The sequence below is a fragment of the Rhineura floridana genome, chromosome 4, assembly GCF_030035675.1.
Source record: "Rhineura floridana isolate rRhiFlo1 chromosome 4, rRhiFlo1.hap2, whole genome shotgun sequence".
Classification (NCBI taxonomy): Eukaryota; Metazoa; Chordata; class Lepidosauria; order Squamata; family Rhineuridae; genus Rhineura; species Rhineura floridana.
The window spans coordinates 57760897-57779465 of NC_084483.1; the positions used below are offsets into that span (position 1 = coordinate 57760897).

At 38.8% G+C, this 18569-nt stretch overlaps 1 protein-coding gene across 5 annotated transcripts in view; it reads right to left on the reverse strand.

Annotated features, from left to right (window-relative positions):
* Positions 1–245: 245 nt before the first annotated feature.
* The window catches only part of LMBRD1 (LMBR1 domain containing 1), an 85251-nt gene continuing 66927 nt past the window's right edge, over positions 246–18569 (reverse strand). For all 5 annotated transcript variants that reach the window (XM_061623075.1, XM_061623071.1, XM_061623072.1 and 2 more), the window contains 4 exons: positions 16959–17108; positions 15474–15552; positions 1554–1645; positions 246–1406 (listed from right to left, as the gene is read on the reverse strand). In XM_061623075.1, coding sequence (XP_061479059.1) covers positions 1287–1406; positions 1554–1645; positions 15474–15552; positions 16959–17108 — 441 coding nt within the window. In that variant the 3' untranslated portion in view covers positions 246–1286. The remainder of the gene's footprint in view (positions 1407–1553; positions 1646–15473; positions 15553–16958; positions 17109–18569) is intronic.

The following is an 18569-nucleotide window of genomic DNA, read 5'->3' on the forward strand; positions in this document are numbered from 1 at the left end:
GCACTAACCAGGGTTAAACAAAATAATTTATATGTCAAATATTAAAACAATGATCAGCATTAAATATTTCACAAAATATTCACTGAGCCAATATATAAAATATCTGCAGCCTGGAAACTCAAACAAACCAAACACTTGTGAATTAATCTGCAAAAATTTAAGGAATGGCAGCCAAGTCTAGGAACAATAAAGATTAGAGTTATTCTGTAATATGTTTGGGGTTACAAAAGTGTGGCAAAGTTGCATCTAGTCACAATCTTTATTGGTTTATTTTACAAAATGATACAGAAAAGTCTTGCATGATTTTAAATGTTTATGCATTGTATTTAGTTATAACTCTGAAAAAAATGACAACCGATACAGATTTTTAAAAAAATCACCTCAAAATATTTGATATTAAGCCAAGACACAGCCAATAACAGTAACCATGAAGAAAGAATGAGGTTGTGCCTCTCCTTAAGATTCCACCTATGACGGAGCAACTTCTGAATATATTCCCTACTGTGGGCCCATCAAGGTAATACTGCTCTCTCCAGCACACCGCACCATACATGGCAAGATTGAGAGAGGCCCATCCATACTATTATGCATTGTAAGATCTATACTTGGAAATCCCACATTAATTTCATTAACCCTGTTATAATTCTGTCTTATATAGTAGGGTTACAGAAATAATAGATCAGGGCTCTCCCAGTGCAATTATATTCTAGTAGATAATTTTCTAGGTGGCAAGGAGGCAGAGGAGGGAAATGGAATCTCAGGGGCTGCTCCCCATCTCACTGCATTTGTATATGGGGGAGGGGGAAGTATTGCCAAAACAGGCCCTGATTATTTATTTGGTCTCTCACGAACATCAACAATAATCCAGCATTTGACAAGGATCATTATAGTTTCTATATGTAAAATATTTTAGTGTCTTTTACATATTAATTGTATAATCAACAAGCACTGGCAATTTAAACCTTGGATTCCTGTAAGAAGCATTTATCAATATGATAATACTAGCTTTTCAACACTAACAAAGTGAACCAGCCGTAATTTAAAATTCAAGGCCAACCAAAAGGCAACCGATGTAATGACAGAAGAGTGTATATTCAAAAAAAGTACTTTTTAATCATTCCTTCATAAAATTAGCTCCTTTGTGATTATATAATACAATAATATACTTAAAGATTTTATTTTCCACATTGGCAAATGTGTGAACTTTTCCAAGAGTAAAGTCCAAACCAAAATGGCATTTTCACAGTTTTAAATTCCATGCTTTAACCTTCAGAACTTATGGGCTGTCAACCGTAATAGAGCGATGGCTCATCATCACTTATATCTGAATCATCTTCATCCACTTCACCTTCAAGAACAGATTTTTTTCCTTTGCAGCATGACACAATTAATCCAATTAAGAAGACCTGTGAATTTAAATCAGTATAATGCATTATTGTTGATCAGCTGAAGGGAATAACAGATTTAGAGCAGGGTGATGCAAATGACATAATTGCAATTATGTTAAAACATTCAGTTGTATTTATAATGACGTCCAAATAAAGTTTACTTACTGCGATGAAAGCCCAATTGCCAAAGTAATATGTGGTGCTAAAGAACCAAAACTGGTGAAGGAAAAGGTAAGTCCGAGTAACAGCGCACTGGTCTGAAAGAAAGCAAAAAAACCACTCAACTTAAAAACGTGTGGCCAACAAAACAGCTCCTAATTTTTGCAATTCTGGGAGGTTGCTCTGGAGGATTGGGGGCACCCCTAGAACAAAAAGGTCACAACTACTTTAAAAGGTCTTTAAAAGGTCACAACTACTCAAAATGTATATGGATTCTTTTAAAAACCATGTGTTTTTGAAGACAGTTACTTTAAAACTGAAGTTACTACCTTAACAGCACATTTTTCCTATTTCAAAGGATAGAAAATATCCATGTACAAATTAATTTTATACCAATATTAACACTTGTTTGGTTAAAATCCTAAAATACATTTAAAATTTTCAAAACCTTACGTGGAAGTCTCAAGATAGCATTCCACCACTCTACTATAGCAGGGCTATCTGAGAAATATCTATCTGAGCACAACTCAGCATTGCAGAGTTCGGGGGGAGGGAAGCAAAACATGATAGTTTTTGATGCAGTGTGGTTTCCTTTTTTCAGCTGCATGAATGGAGCCTGGGAGGTTGCTGATCCCCCCTCTGATCAGATTTCTATGTGGAGAGGTTACATACATTTTTAATTTGTTGTACTGTTTTGGTCATTCTATGGAGGAACAGTGTGCTCTACATTAAGTACAGTACAAATACTATGCTATTGTGCCACTGTAAGTTTATATGTTGTTTACTGTACCTTTTGAAAACAAAAACTATTAAAAATGTTTTTCTGTCCTAAATTAAATGGCAGAATCAGCAGAGCCAACTTCACCAATTCATCTTTCTTAGTTCTCCAGAAAAAAGTTAGCATTTTATTTACAAAGTAAGGGTATGGGGTGGTATTCTAACATATCCTGTCAGCGCAAGGATTACCACTAGCACAATGGGATTTACTTCCATCTCCTCCCCTTGCACCCTCCCCAATTCTGCTCTGGAGGATTGGGGGAACCCCTAGAACAAATTTAGGGAGCTTGTAGTGAGAGGAGGGGGAAGTCCCACTACATTAGTGATAATTTATTTACTGATGGGACCTGGACTTAGCACTTTATTAGATACAATCCATGCATGTTTTCTTCAATTGGCTTTAGAAATAAGTTTACACATGTATATTTCTTTCCAATTAGGCAATTCTGTGAGAAGTAACAAATATACAGTACTATAAATGAACTCGTGTTACTTTTTTATTTTTAGTTAAAGATGTCAGGCATCAGGAAAAAACAGTAACCCCCATTTCCTGCCCACCCCCACCCTCAAGCCATCCTAGATCAGACATGCACGCGCACCTTCGGTGTCACAAGCCACTACAGCTTGCTGGCTAGATCTGAAGTGGCAATGGATTGAGCTAGGCCAGCAGTATCATTGACCAGTGGGGTAGACAATATAGTGCCCTCCAGATGCTGTTGAACTACAGCTTCTTTCATCCCTGACCATTAGGCATGGTGGATGGGGATAGTAGAAGTTGGAGCGCAACAACATCTGGAGGGCACCACACTGGCTACCCCGTCTTCTGTGTTAACCATCCTTTGGCATTACTTAACACTGTTTGTATTAAACTAATCTCCACCCAGACTGGTTTCAAAATCTGATTAGTTGCTGCTGCCTGGCTCTCTACAACCAGTTGCTTATTCCTCCAGATCTTTAGCATCTGTGCTATAAAGCAAATTCCATCTGGCTCTACTTTATGTTCTGAGCTTTGCTCACAGATCAAGGAAAGGATCTCAAACTCTGTCATAGTAAACTGCCACTAAAATATATAGGGCAGTATTCTACTAACCTGTTCTGTCAGCACAAGGGTTACTGCTAGCGCAATAGGATACCCCCATACTCTCCCCAAATCTGCTGCTGAGGACTGGGGGACCTCTAGAACAGATTTAGGGAGCATGCAAGGGGAGGACAGGGGGAGTCCTGTTGCACAAGCAAAAATCCGTGAATGGATGGTACTAATTGCTTAAGTGCTACATTGAATACAATCTATTAGAAGCTTGCCATAGGATATCAGCAAATCAAGGTCAACACAGCCAATGCTCAGTGGAATAATGGGTACAGAGGGGAAAAAGGCAAGAGAACATGGTCATATGGGTGTGCAAAATCCTATGTCAGTGAGGAATGGAACCCAGGAAGCTAAAATTTATTATGTTTATGTCTTGCCCTTTCTCCAAGGAGCTCAAGCCAGCATGACATTCTCTTCCTACTCCCCCCTCTTTATTCTCACAATAGCCCTGTGAGGTAGGTAAGGCTGAGTGTTTGTGTGACTGGTCCAAGGTTACCAGTAAGGTTCATGGCTGAATGGAGATTTGAATCTCCCTGTTCCTAGTCTGAAACTAACCATGATACCACCGGCTTTCCTTAATTGCTATAGATTACTTGCAATACTACTTTAGACACAGCTGCATTTCAGATACCATATAATGGTGAACAGGGATTTAAACCAATTAAATACCCAACCACAATCAAAACAAATCAGGCAGGCCAAAGAAAGGCTTTCCTTTAACTCAGCCTGGGATAGTTCTGTAGCCTGACAGCCCTTCTGTTCTTCTTCCACCAATATTTAATATAGCTCTGGCTTCACGCTTCTTTCATTCTTAGCTGTTTGCTTCCTTTGGTGCTTTACAGAACCTTAAAGTTCTCTCCATGCAAGAAACCTCAGAATTGTGTTTCTCCACCAATCAGGGGACCACAAATTTGGCTTATGTTTTTCTTTAACTATGGAAAGCAAACATATAGTAAAGAACTGTTTTGTGATGGGAATGCAGAACATCTTCAATAGAAATTTATCTTATAAATGAAAGAGTTTCCTGGAAAACCTGAAAAATTGATCTGAAAAGATCCTCTCTTGTCTGGTGGGAATCTCAGCTTTGCAGAGGTCTTCCTAAATCTCACCACAACTAGGATGCTTTCTAAAGTACTATTTGGTGGTCTTGAAGAGGACTTATAAATGAAGTCAGCCTGAACTGCTAGTGAAGAAGATTCTGAGAGATTAGCTCAAATGAAAAGACAAAAGTACATATATGTTTCTCAGCCAAGGCTGACGTAACAGAGAGCAAAAGCCTATGTCTCCTGAGCCCGGAATCCCAGCAAGATCTAGAGAGGAAGATGGGGAGGTGTTTGCTAGGGTGGTGTTTGTCAGAGTTTCTCTACAGAGACTTGATTACTCTCAAGTACAGGAGGAAATCCAAGGAAATGATGTTTAACACACTGCCGCCTTTGAAGACATGGGGAAATAGGATAAATCCGAAAAGCAACTCTGTTTAGGAGGTTTCACAACAGATACTGTATGTTTTAGATCGGTATAAATCATGTGGGAATGCTGTTAGTATTTCTTCTTTGAGGAATACATTTTTAAATCAAATGTAGATTTACAGACAACATTCAAAACTGTTTTTAGGAATGACTTGCAAAACCACCCTGAAAGGTAGCAAGTTCTTATACAGGAGCTAAGTCAGGAAGATCTCTCATCACATTTCCTCACAGTAGGGCCCTGCTTTGCGGCGGCCCGCTTTACAGTGTTCCGCTAATATGACGGCTTTCAATTAGAGTAAGGCCCCACTCATACGGCACTTGTTCCGCTTTTACGGCGTTTTTCGGGCATCGGGGGCCGTTCTATTGAATGAGTTCCGCTTTTCAGTGGGGCCCTACTGTATTGAGTGGGGCCCTACTGTATTTCAGTAATACATGGTGGAAGCATGTTGAAAACTGTTCTGGATGGACTGTCACATACCTTTCATATCACAAGCACATATCAGAGCACAGAAAGGTGAGGCTCTAACTGAAGGCTTAAGACAGACATATGTTTCTCCAACACAGATTTAGACTGCAAGACTAATACCATTTGATATATAGTATGTTATTCAAAACCTTAAGCTTTCCAATGTATTATCTATATAAGAAACAATATTATGCAGAAGAGCAATTTAGTGTGGAAATTGTTACAAAGCGAATTTGGGCATCTATTCTAATTAGGTCTAATTCAATGACGCAATTTGTTCTAGAGAACAGACTAGTTATCCCCAAGCAGTTCACCAAGCCCTCTTATTGGCAATGCCACTAAGAACAAGTGCCCATTTAGATTAGGGAGGATGAAGTTCGCTTGAATTGCAAATTTCCATAATAGAGTGAATTTTAAACATCTTAAACTCACCAGTTGCATCAGCTAGCCTTGTGCTGTCAATGAAGAGGGACATTTGCAGTTTTGTTGTGTCTGATCAAGCTGATATTCAACAAATATACTAAGCTCCTAATCCAGCAAACCCCCCAAGTCTTCTTCACGTATCTCCCAGGATACTTTCAGTGTCTTTATGGTAACTGGCCTCTCATCAAACAAAGTTTTCTGGCATGGTTATCCTTTGAGAAACATCTCACAACAATTTCATTAGCTTCAGGCATAACACCCCAAAGAGTTTGCTATGGAACTGATGAAGAATAATCAAGCTAAAGTATTAAACTAGTTGGTTGTGGCATTTTTGGTCAGGGAACTCCCTCCCAAGAGAGGTCCAGCTGGCCCCTTCATGTATGATTTAGCTGAGTGATTAAACTTTTTTGTTCTGCCAGGCCTATGATCAGTTTTAAATTTTGGTCTATTTTAAATACTCCCTATTTTTTTTCTTTTTATGCTATGTGATTTTGTTTGTAAGCCACCTTAGGGCCATTTTGAGAGCTGAAAAGTGTGATATGAATATTTCTATAAAGAAACAGCAACTATAGAAAAGAAAAAACAAAATATAGGCAAAGATCTAACTTGGCTGTGAAACAGATTTCCTTCTATGTCAGCCACCATGCCCTATGTGAGAAAAGGAAATGAAACATTTAATTAGTAGATCAGGACAGCACATTTTTAGTACCATCTGCAATCCCTCCAGCTGCTCACCTGAATTAAAGAATAACGAGCAGACCTACAGATGGCTCTCTACAGTAATCTGACTAAACAAATTATAGCAGATATTTTGGACCTGCTTGACCTTCATGAAATGTTATAATGAAACACGACACTAGTTCAGTATCTCAGTACTACACTTACAATGTCTTTGTTACTTTCCTAGAGTGACAATAGCATTCACTGGGCATTATGTAACAACTAACACCCTGAATATTCCTATAAAAACTGTGATGTTTATGAACAAGCATTCCAAATAATAAAAGGTAGTTCGGATACAAAAGGTAGAACTTGACACTGATTTTATGTCTTCTATGTTAAATTTTACCTTTGTAGTCCCTTTAGTACCAATCCCTATATATATGTACATATATGTGTGTGTGTATTGTATTTTAATTTATTTTAATGTTTTTGTGATTTTATTGTGATTTTATTGCTTACAATTTTATTATGTGCATGTCTGATTTTATTTTTGTAAGCCACCCTGAGTGCCCTATTATAGGGTAGAAGGGCGGGATAGAAATATTTTAAATAAATAAATAATAATAATAATTTTTCCAATCTTTTGGCACAAGACAACTTGGGAATTGCTTCAAATCTCCAAGATATATAACAACTAGAAAGGCCATGAGTTAGTGGGAGTGCACATGCTTTGAATTCAGAAGGTCCAAAACAACCACAGTTAAAGGAACACATCTCCTTGAGATCACAGAAAGCCACTGCTCCCAGGCAGTAACAGCTAAGTAGACCAACTGACTTCATAAAATGCAGCTTCCTGTGTTCAAGACTAAATACAGATGAACAAATTCAAACAATCAAGCACTGCTCAAAATGTGAAGCGATATCCATATGAATTTTATTCATGGCTTACAATGCAGTGTCATATTGCATTCAGCAATAAAAATCAGCAATACTCCCATGTCTAGCCTATCCCAAATATATAGACATGCATATCAGAGGAAGTGTTTTCCTCCAAAGGCATGTATGAAAGTCAGAAGACAGACTATGGCTCATAATGGTGAGAAATTTGCCTATTAAAAACTCTTGTTTGAAAATTCATCAGGTTTCCACTGGTGATTTCAACAGGCAATGAAGGCCTATGAATAACATTTCTTTTGGGGATATCCCACCTAAGCACAAGGTCAAGCAATGCTTACGCAGTTTTTACAATACTACAGAATCACATATTTTTCAGGACTGAATTGAAAGACCACAGAGATGAAGCTCCCCTCCCCGGGTCGCTGAAGCTCCCCACTCCTGCTCCCCCCATGGCTCCCCAAGCCTCCACCTCCACCCCTCTCCATGAGCAAGGCACTATAAAATATGTCAGAATATCATGCCACCTTAGAAATTTGGTAGAAAAAAGCAAAATATGCCGACATCTGACCTGCAGTTCGATAACGCTGCAAGATTGATACAGGTGTGGCTTCAGTTCTCATCTTGTGAACAACAGCTGCTCAAGGACCTTTTAATCAAGGATGGAGACCAGAGCTGGCAAGAGCCCACACCCATGTGTCCCATTGGGATAGAGGTTATGTTCTGGATGTACTGACATTACTGAATTATCATTTTGAAATGTATTACTGAAAGACTCTGAAACTGACAACACATACTTTTGTTGGTAGAATCACAAGTTACTCTGTGTCATAAATACACAAGCATTAGGTTTCTCATTTTAGCAAATGATTTCATGGATGGTTAGCTGAGGGTAGAGATCCAAAATGGTCATGATTCCATGTTTTTAAGTCTTGAAATTCCATTCATCTTTAAAGATGTGGAAGATATGATGGAAGGTGAAAGGGGCAAAACCAGATTAAAAGTGTACTGCAGCTTCCTAAAAGTAGAATTGGCTGAGAAACCAGAAATACAGTTTGTACGTAAAACAGACCTCATTACTTCATCACTAATGTTAATAAAACTTGGTTTTTAGAAACTCAGCTAGCCAAAGTTTCAGCTTAGAGGGAAAAACCACCATTTCATTTTAATGGCTAATATAGAAAAAAAAATGAGAGAGGCTTTTAAGACTTCGAAGGAATTTTAACCACCATCGTTGAACTCACAATAGACAATAGTCTTTATATTTTTTTCCTCAATATGGCAATGCTTTCAGCGCACAAAATGCTTGATACCTATTAATTAGGTACAGATAGCCATTCTGGAGATGCCTTTTAAATTTGCCTTTCATGGAGTATTTACACAAATGGGAGGCCTTTGCCTTAGCCAACAAACTTATCTGCTCGTTATTCTGCTTGCTGTAGGTCAGTTATATTATCATAGCCAGAGACACTGACTCTGAACTGCAATTATAATTTATGCAAGAAAAGTGTTTATGTACATTCTCCATGCCCCATGGGGAAAAATTAAAAAGCTGTAATAGTTCACTTAACATGTCACATTTAGGACCAAACCTACAAGAAATTTTGTAGGTTTCCAACGAACAAAACATTACCAAGACAGATCAGTATAAAATGCATATTTCATATTACAAGATACATTCTAACAATATAGGTGTAAGCCAACATAGTGCTTAGGCAATTGGTCTGTCAATGCAGGAATCCCTGCTTGTGCAACAGAATGGTCTCCTCCCCCTTGTGTCCCCCTAGTTCTAGGGGTTCCCCCAACCTCCTGGAGCAGATTTGGAGTGGGGCATATGTTGGGAGAGGAGAGGGAGGGAAAGTCTTGTTTTGCAAGCAGAAATCCTTGCACTGATGGGACTGCCCACTGTAGAATCTTGCCCAGAATATTCTCCAAAAAGAGTGGAGGTTATTTAAAACCACAATAAAAGCACAGCTAGAATGCATACTGCAGACTAGAAAAGATAACATCAAGTCCAAGAGGATGTCAGCAAGATTAAGGAGCAAACTCAAGGAAGGTAGTGGGTGCAAAAAAATGTCCTTCAGAAAAACGCAAGTCTTGCCCAAATAAGAAGCGAAAGGACGCAGACCTGTACACACAAAGACAGAAGTCAACAACAAGATGCAAAAAGAAAGAAATTGAAGAACTTATTGCTAAAACATGTGGAAAAGTACCAGAAGCAGAAAAACAGCTAATGAGGTGGTCATACAACGTGTGCTAGACTATAGAGGAACCTGTGATCCTCTAGATATTGCTAGACTACAATTCCCATAATCTCTGACCGTTGGTCATGCTGGTGGGTCACAGGTTCTTCATCTCTGACATAAAAGGACAACTCCTGCTGATGAAGAATCAATACAGCTTCTACAAAAGTATGTCCTGTCTCACTGATTACACAAATTCATGGAGGCAAAGGCTATCAATGGCTATTAGCCATGCTGGCTGGGCCTACTACCACCAGTGACGGAGGCAGTGTGCCTCTGAATACCTGCTAGGGATCACAAGACAGTGGCACTGTGGTCATCTCCAGCTTATGGGCTTTCCACAAGCATCTGGTTGGCCACTGTGAAAACATAATATTGAACCCGAGTCCTGCTGGATCAGATCAAAGGCCTATCTTCTTCTGTTAGAGAGATTATTTTTAGAAATTTTGTTGCCATAACAACATATCTCATTCAGACTTTGCTAACTCTGCTAAAGAAACTGGAAGTCAAGTGCAACCACGTCAGCAATGCTTTTATTTCCAGTACCTTTCTGCAAGTATAACTAAGTACACTTTCATCTAAACAGAAGTAGTGGTAGCAGAAAGTACTAAATTAGATTGCTAAAATATACTGCAGTAAGTGAGAATGCTTAAGAGAAAACAATTTATTACAAGTTGATTAGAGTGTCAGATCCTTGATCAAAGACCTCCTCATCTCAGGTGTATTGCTTCTCAAAAACTGGTAGGGAAAGTAATAAATTGTCTAGTGCATGTCCAAATGTTTGTATTCTACAATGCATACAAAGAACAATTATACATGTTAAAAAACAGTAGTCCGTGTTTACTTAAAAACATGCATGTTTACTAAGAAGTTGTCCCACTGATTTCTAATGTAAATGCATTTCATGAAGTAAATTTTGCGGATTTTGTTTACAACACAATTTTTAAAGATTGCGATCCAGAAACTTCACACCACGAGCCTTTGATCATTCACTGTGGAAACAGAAGAAAGAACTGCCTCTATGGAGAAAGTGAGAGGTGCCCTCTAGTCCAGTCCTAGAGAAGACAGTCTTCAAAAGAACATGCCTGACTGGATCAAGAAGGTAGCACCCAAGCCTATGGGCCACTAGAAAGCAACAATAATATAAACAAAGCAGCTGTCTGCAAGAGACCTTACAGCTGAATCTTCACAAGTTTATTAAAAAATGAATGCTATCCAAAATATCATTCTTCGATGCAGGTGCTGGTGGGAGGCAAAATTTGGTCTTATTTCAGAATTGCAACTAGAAGAGCCGTGACAATTTTAGTGTGGCTATTCTTTTGGAAACAAATGAGAGAAGTCAATGTGGAAATCCTTGTCAGTTGTCCCACCAACAGGGCAATACATCAGGATAGTGTCTTCTCAGTATTGGTGCCATGATTATGGAATGCTCTCCCCTGGAAGTGTGCCAGTCAGCAACACTTTTAACCTTTCTGCACCTGTCTAAGGACTCTTTACTTGCATGGGTATTTTTATGATATTAGTCCAAACTTAGGTTTTTGTTGCCAATTCTCTAATGAAAAAATGTAAGTTATATATTAAACAGGATTTCCCAATACTACCAACAGAATGGCTAGTGTTAAAGAGGAGATATAAAAGCCTAATTAAGGAGAAAAAGAAATAAATGCATCTAAGGGAGATAAGAGGAGATATAAAAGCCTAATTAAGGAGAAAAAGAAATAAATGCATCTAGGGCAAACAACTTCATTGCTTTCTGGAGAATGGTCTCTAAGGGATGGCAGAATGCAGCAGCCAGTCTGGATTACCACATCCCTGCTAACTCCTGGGAATCATACTTCAGTGGCATCTATGCAAAGAGGCAAAGCAGCATGTGCATAGCACAGATTAAGATAAATAATCTCCCTGAGTGGCCTGTTTCTATCCCAGAAATTACTAGCCTTATCAAACTTCAATTGGATGAAGCACCTGGAAGTGGCAATATTCCACAACTCCTTAAGGTCAATATAGAATGGTGGGCTCTGGTCTTAGTGGCCTTATTTACTTGTATTGACTGGTCAGCGTGCATTCCAGAGGATTGGGGGGGCGTGCTCTCATTATTTTAATTTTCAATAAAGGGAAAAGATCCAACCCTGCAAATTACAGACCAATCAGTTTGCTAAGTATCATTAACAAACTATACAGGAATACCCCGCATTAACATACGCAATGGGTCCAGAGCGAGTAACCGAAAGTGTACTTAAAGTGAAGCACTTATCGATGCATGTACTGCACTGCAATCGCCACTAGATGGCAGTGGCGTCATGCCATTAAGTGTCTGTAAGTGCGAAGCGAGCGTATGTAAAGTGGGGAATGATGGCGTATGGAGTATGTCCGTACTCGCGAGTGTACGTAAGATGAAGGTCCGTAAAGCGGGGTATTCCTGTATGCCAGTCATCTTCACGAGAAATTATTGAGCTGTTTGAAGGAAGAAAATATCTTGGAAGATGAGCAAGCAGACTTTAGGACGGGGCACTCCACAGCTGACCAGGGACTTGTTCTCCAACATCTAGCTGAAATGTATACATCTACATTGGGGGAGGAGGGAAGGTTATATGCAGCTTTTATTGACTTCAAGTCAGCTTTCGACTTGATCTCAAGGGACAAACTGTGGGGAAATTTGAAGCTACCAACATCAACAGATGATTGCTGACTCTCATCCGTAGCCTTTATATGAAAATACTCATCTCTGGATAAGAAGCAGTTGTGCTGGATATTTGATCAGTCCTATTTCAACTTTTAATGGAGTCAAACAGGGTGGAAGCTACAATACACTCCTATTTAACTTTTACATCAACTCCCTAGTCAAAAGTCTAGCAGATAAACTCCCTCCCTCCTAATTTAGCAAATATATTCCTATCAATTCTTCTTTAGGCAGATGATGCGGTGCTTTTGTTTTTGATGAGTATTGGCCTGTGGCATCTTTTAAAAACTTTGGACACCTACTGCAAAAATGAAATACTGGTAATTAATTATGCCAAATCCTAGGTTTTAGTCTTCACTTGGAAAAGGATTAAACACCACTGGTATATAAATGAACACCCAAGTGAACAAGTCAACTTTACTGATACTTGAGCGTACTTTTCCATTCTTCTGGAATCAATGGTAATGTGAATGCTCAGAGGATCGTGAAAGCGCTTTTTTTTTTCTTTTTATACCAAAGGGGGACAATACATTCCATCAGCCATGCAGGTTATACAGTCCAGATGCTATATGGATCACAGCTATGTGTTTATGGCAATTATGCCCTGCTGGAAACTATCCAAACCAAATTCCTGAGAACCATATTTGGAGTCCCAAGCTGTGTGCCCAATGTAATCTTACGATCAGAGGCAGGGCAAATCCTTAGAGTCCTGTGCATGGATACACAATTTAACTTTTGGTGGAAGACAGCATTCTTCCCTTTGGGACTACCTCCACTGCTGTTAACGGATGCTTTCCAGTCAAAATGGAAAGCAGCAGTGAATGAGAAACTACAAAATCTGGGCTTTTTGACTAATGTTATTTTGGCTTTATGTTATACCAAGGCCAAAGTGGCCATTTCCTAGAGAATTAGGGACTGTGAATTACAAAATCACTTAAGTTTCCCTGATTTTAGAGAAAGTGGGAGGGCATTTGTACCCACAAACTATCTGGTAAATCTGACCATCTCCAAATATAGAAAAGCATTCATGTTAGCTAAGTTTAATGTGTTCCCTTCTGCGTTTCTGAAAGGAAGATTTAAGAGGGCTCCCTATTGTGAGCTATATGCCCATGCAGTGCGGGCGAGGTGGAGACAGTAGGACATGTGCTCTTTCTATCGTGACCTTTGAAATATTTTTATTACTCTAATCCTACAAAAAATGCCCAAGGACTCAGATGCATTTTACTTAGGTTATTTGCTGGCTGATCAGAACCCACAGGTCACAACTAAGGTGGCTAGTTTCTGTGCAGCTGCTATTGCTTATAGGAGAGGGATGATAGTGTGATTATGTTAATGTTATATTATGATTTTTTTTATCTTGAGGTGTGCGTATATTGTTATTCAGTGCTGCAGTTTATTTGTTTCTGCTTCCTATATAATGCATTTCTGTTGTTTTCTATTTTATATTTGATTGTCTTTGACACAAATCAAAATTACACTACTATTAATTTTAATTCTATATTTTGACCTGCTTTATTTATTAATGTAGATGTATTATTAGTTTTGTTATCTGCCCCAAGATTTGTGGATGACAGGTCAGCTAAAATGCTCTGAAATAAATTAATATTGCCCCTAGTGAGATTTTAATTCAAAACCACCCAACTTTACAATATTACTTCTCTTATAAAGCCAGTTTCTGCAGACCAGAGCACTTTAACAAGTTGTATCTTATTTTTTCAGTCAAAATGAGAACCACAGCCACACTTTCCCACAGCCCATCCTTTCTTATTTCACATGTTTGGTAAGCAACCTTCAAAATAATTGTGATGGCTCAGAGTTAAAGTCTTTATATAAGACAAAACTCTTTCTTACAGAAATTCATGCTGTAATACAACAGAACAGGGGCTCTAAAACTTTATACCCCCAGGGCCCCCTGAGATGACAGAAAATTACTGAGGCTCACCAGTCACAAAATGATGGTGAAGGGGCAGAGCTAGTAACAAAATGGTGGCAGAACAAGGGAGTTTGGCATAATCAACTGACAATTATTGATATTTTCTACTGATATCGAACCCATCTTTGAAAATTGCTGATTTTTTTCTCAGTGTTTTCTTTGTGGCAAGGAGTTCCATAGCTCAGCTGTCTTCCATCTATGTACAGACATTTTAGGCAGAATGAGCCGATTCAGAGACTCTAAGTGGAGAAGTCTTTTTCTTCTATATTTTCCCCTTCTCACCCTCACATGCATCTCAAATTATTTTTACCCATCTCCTGTATTTTTTCCTCTCATTTTCCTTTCACACTCAACTTCTACCATATTTCACCTCCCCCCTCCAAACGGTCAATTTATTTCCTCCCTCCTTCCCGGTCCTTTTACATTCACTTCCTTCTCCTATCATAGTTTTTTACTCTTATCTCCTTCCATTTTAATTCCCAGTTTGTTTATTTATTAATAATTATAAATATTAATCTTTTATCTCACTTTCTAATTTCCTTCAACACCTCATTTGGCTCCTTCCCTTCAGAAAAGGCAGATCTTCCTTCTCCTCACTGCAAACTTCTCTGTCTCCCTGCCACCATTACTCAGCATGCAAGGACTTGCTGAAGCTGGCATGGGTCCAAACAAAAGGATATGACATGGCTAGGAGGAGGTACAAGTAAGTGAGAAGGCACTGGCTGCGGCACTGAGCCCCACCTGAAAGTGGCCCAAGACCTACTGTCTGAGGAACGCTGCAACAGAAGTTATCAATTGACAGCAAGGACTACTGCAGTGGGTTGTACTGGTCTCTCAAGTCTGCAAGTGTAAAGAACAAATCGGGTATCTTTCATCTTCTTAGAAAGTATATCCCAAAGGCACTTATTTAAAATATTTATGTTATCTATAGGATCATCAGTACCCACTGACAATCCATTTAAGAGCTACATGGCCAACAATTGGCCAAACTTGCAAAGTAGAAAAATAGTTCACCATCTTCTTTTTTCAGACAGCCAGACTAGTGTCTAATTTGGCCTTTGATCTATGCTAGGGGTCTCTTATTCTTGCAAGTAAGCGAAGTGGGAGACAAAAGGTAAGTTGTGACAGCTGGAACCTGCAATGTTTAATTTGAATGTTTAGGTGTTTAATAGAATTTAATGTAATTCAAACAGATATTCAATATCTAAGTACAATTTCAGTGGTTTTGAGATAAGCACATTTACAGTAGCTTATTGACAAAGTATTGGAGTAAAGTCTGAAGGTGTCTTACTTTCAGGGGCAGCTGCATCACAGTCTTTAGCCACGTACGTTGTTATGTTTGTCAAGTGTCCATCCACTGTCATATTACTCTGCATGAAGAGATCATACTCAATGAAGATAATTTCATTAAACAGTTATAACACCAATATGACATATTAATTTATTTTACTTTTGCATAACAGCCTTCAAAAAGTCTCCCCTCTGTTTTCCTTGTGAAAGAGGTCTTTGAGTTGTGTGTTTTATCAGAAGAACTACACCATCATTAAATTTCAAATTGTCAACACTATTGTACATACAATTTTGTACACTGTACATATAGCTTTATAAGGCAATTTCTTAATACAGAAAATAACTGTATTACACACACAAAAACCCTATTAGGCCACTTCTTCAAGGAATGTCTGTCTACAGTGGCTTACCACCATAAAGCAACAAAAAGAAAATATAACATTTTAAACTTAAATAACTTAAATATTGCTCTGTCAATCCAGATAGGCATATGCTTTAACTGATCAGGATTTTGGTTGTCCCTGAAAGCTTGTTATATTTTGGACAGAGCTGTGTGTATGTCAGACTTCCATTTCAAAGCAAAACACTGTACTGAGTTGCTGACTTTAGCTTCTTCCATTAAGAAAAAAACAGCAAATACTACAAGTTTCTAGCCACTATAGTTACAAACATAAGCTTGAGAGTACACAGGCAAAGCCCAGTGAGATCTCAGGAGATACAGCTGATGAATACGATTACCACTGTCAGGGGCAAATCTTGTTGCCCATTCCCGTGACTAGTAGAAACAGAACAAACTATGCAAACTAAATTCTAAAAATGCACAATTACTGCAAAGTAAATATTCCACCTTTCCCTAACCTAGTACCCTCCAGAGGTTTAGGTGTACAACTCTCCATCAGTCCCAGCCAGCATGGTCAATGGTCAGGGATAATGGGAGATGTAGTCAAAAAACATCTGGAGGCTACCAGGTTGGGAAAGGCTGACTGCAACTATTCGTGTACAGGCCACATAACTCAGCTTTTGTTGGAACAGAATGTGGATTGCTGTACTACATAATTCAACTATTTTTTAAAACAACAAGCAAGGAATATACACCATTGCAACAAAAGTCTAATAAATAATTGCCATGGCATAGTTTCAGCATGGCCCCAGCTCAACTCAATTACTATGCTATTATAGAGCTGCCAGAAGCCAGCTGAGCAATGATATGGGTTGGACTGTGAGCTTGATCTGTGCTGAAGCAGTTCCATGTCTACTCCAGGCTCTATATGGATCCCTTCAGCTTAAGGTTTCAACAGGCAAATGAGGGATATCTTTCAAGGTGTTCTTTGTGTAGTGGCATCTCATTTTTGAACCAGAATTTTTAAAACAGGACATGTTTGGACACTGGACATATTAATTGAAAATCTACTAAAACACTATTATTTCCGTTTCAAAGTCTGCCTCATTCTTCACCCCAACTCCAAAAGAGGGGGGGGAATCTTACCAGCATTAAGTACTTTTGGCTTCCATACATAACATACTGAGGGGCCATACTGTAGATCATATAGCTGGTGTGAAGAACAATCAATAGCAGTATCATGCAGAGAAAAAGAAGCGCCTGAGGCCGTGTCCTCCCCCGTCTGATTTTGTACAGCTAAAAGCAAAAACATTAATGTGTCATGCTTTAGATTTGAAATCAAATTTGAATTCTACCAAAAATATGCCTTGGGCAGAAACCTGGTAATTTTAAAATTTTCCTATGCCACCTTTCCAAGGCTCAAAGGAACTTACAAAACCTTGAAGAACATGATTTTTATTACTGAAGTACTAGTTTTCTTAATATTAAAAACAAACCCTTTCCATGTTTCTCATTTAACTTGTCCTAATCATCATCTTTACTATGTAGTCATCATCTATTTATGCAGTGCAACAGGAGAACACCCTAAGCTGCCTTAGACTATGTCCACCTAGCCCAGTTTAGTCTACACTGAATGGCAAGAGCTTTCCAGGGACTCAGGGGCACAGGTCTTTCCCATCTGCCATTACCTCTCTGATCTCTTTTCTTTTTTTAAATTGCAGATGCCAAGGATTGAGGCTGGGGTGTCAGACACGGAAAGCATACGCTCTACTATAAATTGTAGTCCCTTTTCTATGCTTTACAACTCCTGGCCTGGGGGCCTAATCTGAACACTAAGGAATTTTTTCCTGGGCCCCTCAGGACTTTACTGATTTTGGCACCAGCAGCAAAATGAAAAAAAATAATAGAGCAGACACTGTGCCAGGTGGAGAGGTTTAAGCTATCTAAAATTGTTTAAACAACTGGTGCTTACAATCTGAAAACAGTCAAGGGAGGAGATGCAGGAGCAATAAATGGTAAGAGGCAGGAGAGAAAACTATACCAAGGAATGAATGTGAGGCCAGGCCTGTAGTTCACTTTATTATAGCTTGGGATGGGAAATGTGCCAAAGGATTACATCAAATGCTTCTCCCCATATATATATTTGTTGCAAGAGATATCTGAAGATGGAGAGGGAAGAGAGGCAATTCCACATAGGTGTTTTGGGAGGGAGTCCAAGACAAAAGTGCAGCAAAGGAAAATTGATGGGAGTTATTTAAGTGAATAAGAGACTTGTGTGGTTAAGGGTGACAGGACTGGAAAAGCATGCAGCATTTTAACGTATCAATAGCTTAATCCACCAGCATGTCTCAACAAAGGATACAACAATCCTTTCCTAAAGAAAGAGGCTGCATACACACCATATGTTTAAAGCACATGACTTCCCTCAAAGAATCCTGGGAACTGTAGCTTACCCCTTACATAACTACAGTTCCCAGCACCCTTAACAGACTACAGTTCCCAGGAATCTTTGAGGGAAGTCATCATGTTTTTAAAATGTGCTTTAAATGTATGGTGCGTTTTGAGCTTTAGTGTTGTGGTAGAAAGGGGTCTTACAGTGCAATCCTCTAAGTGTATTCTCGGAAGTAAGCACATTTATTTCAATGCCACTTACTCCCAGGTAAGTTAGTATATGATTGCAGCCTTATGATATGAATTAAATAAATCTGCAGTGTAACAAAATTCTTCCATTAGTCCATTTCATCAGCAGAATTTGAA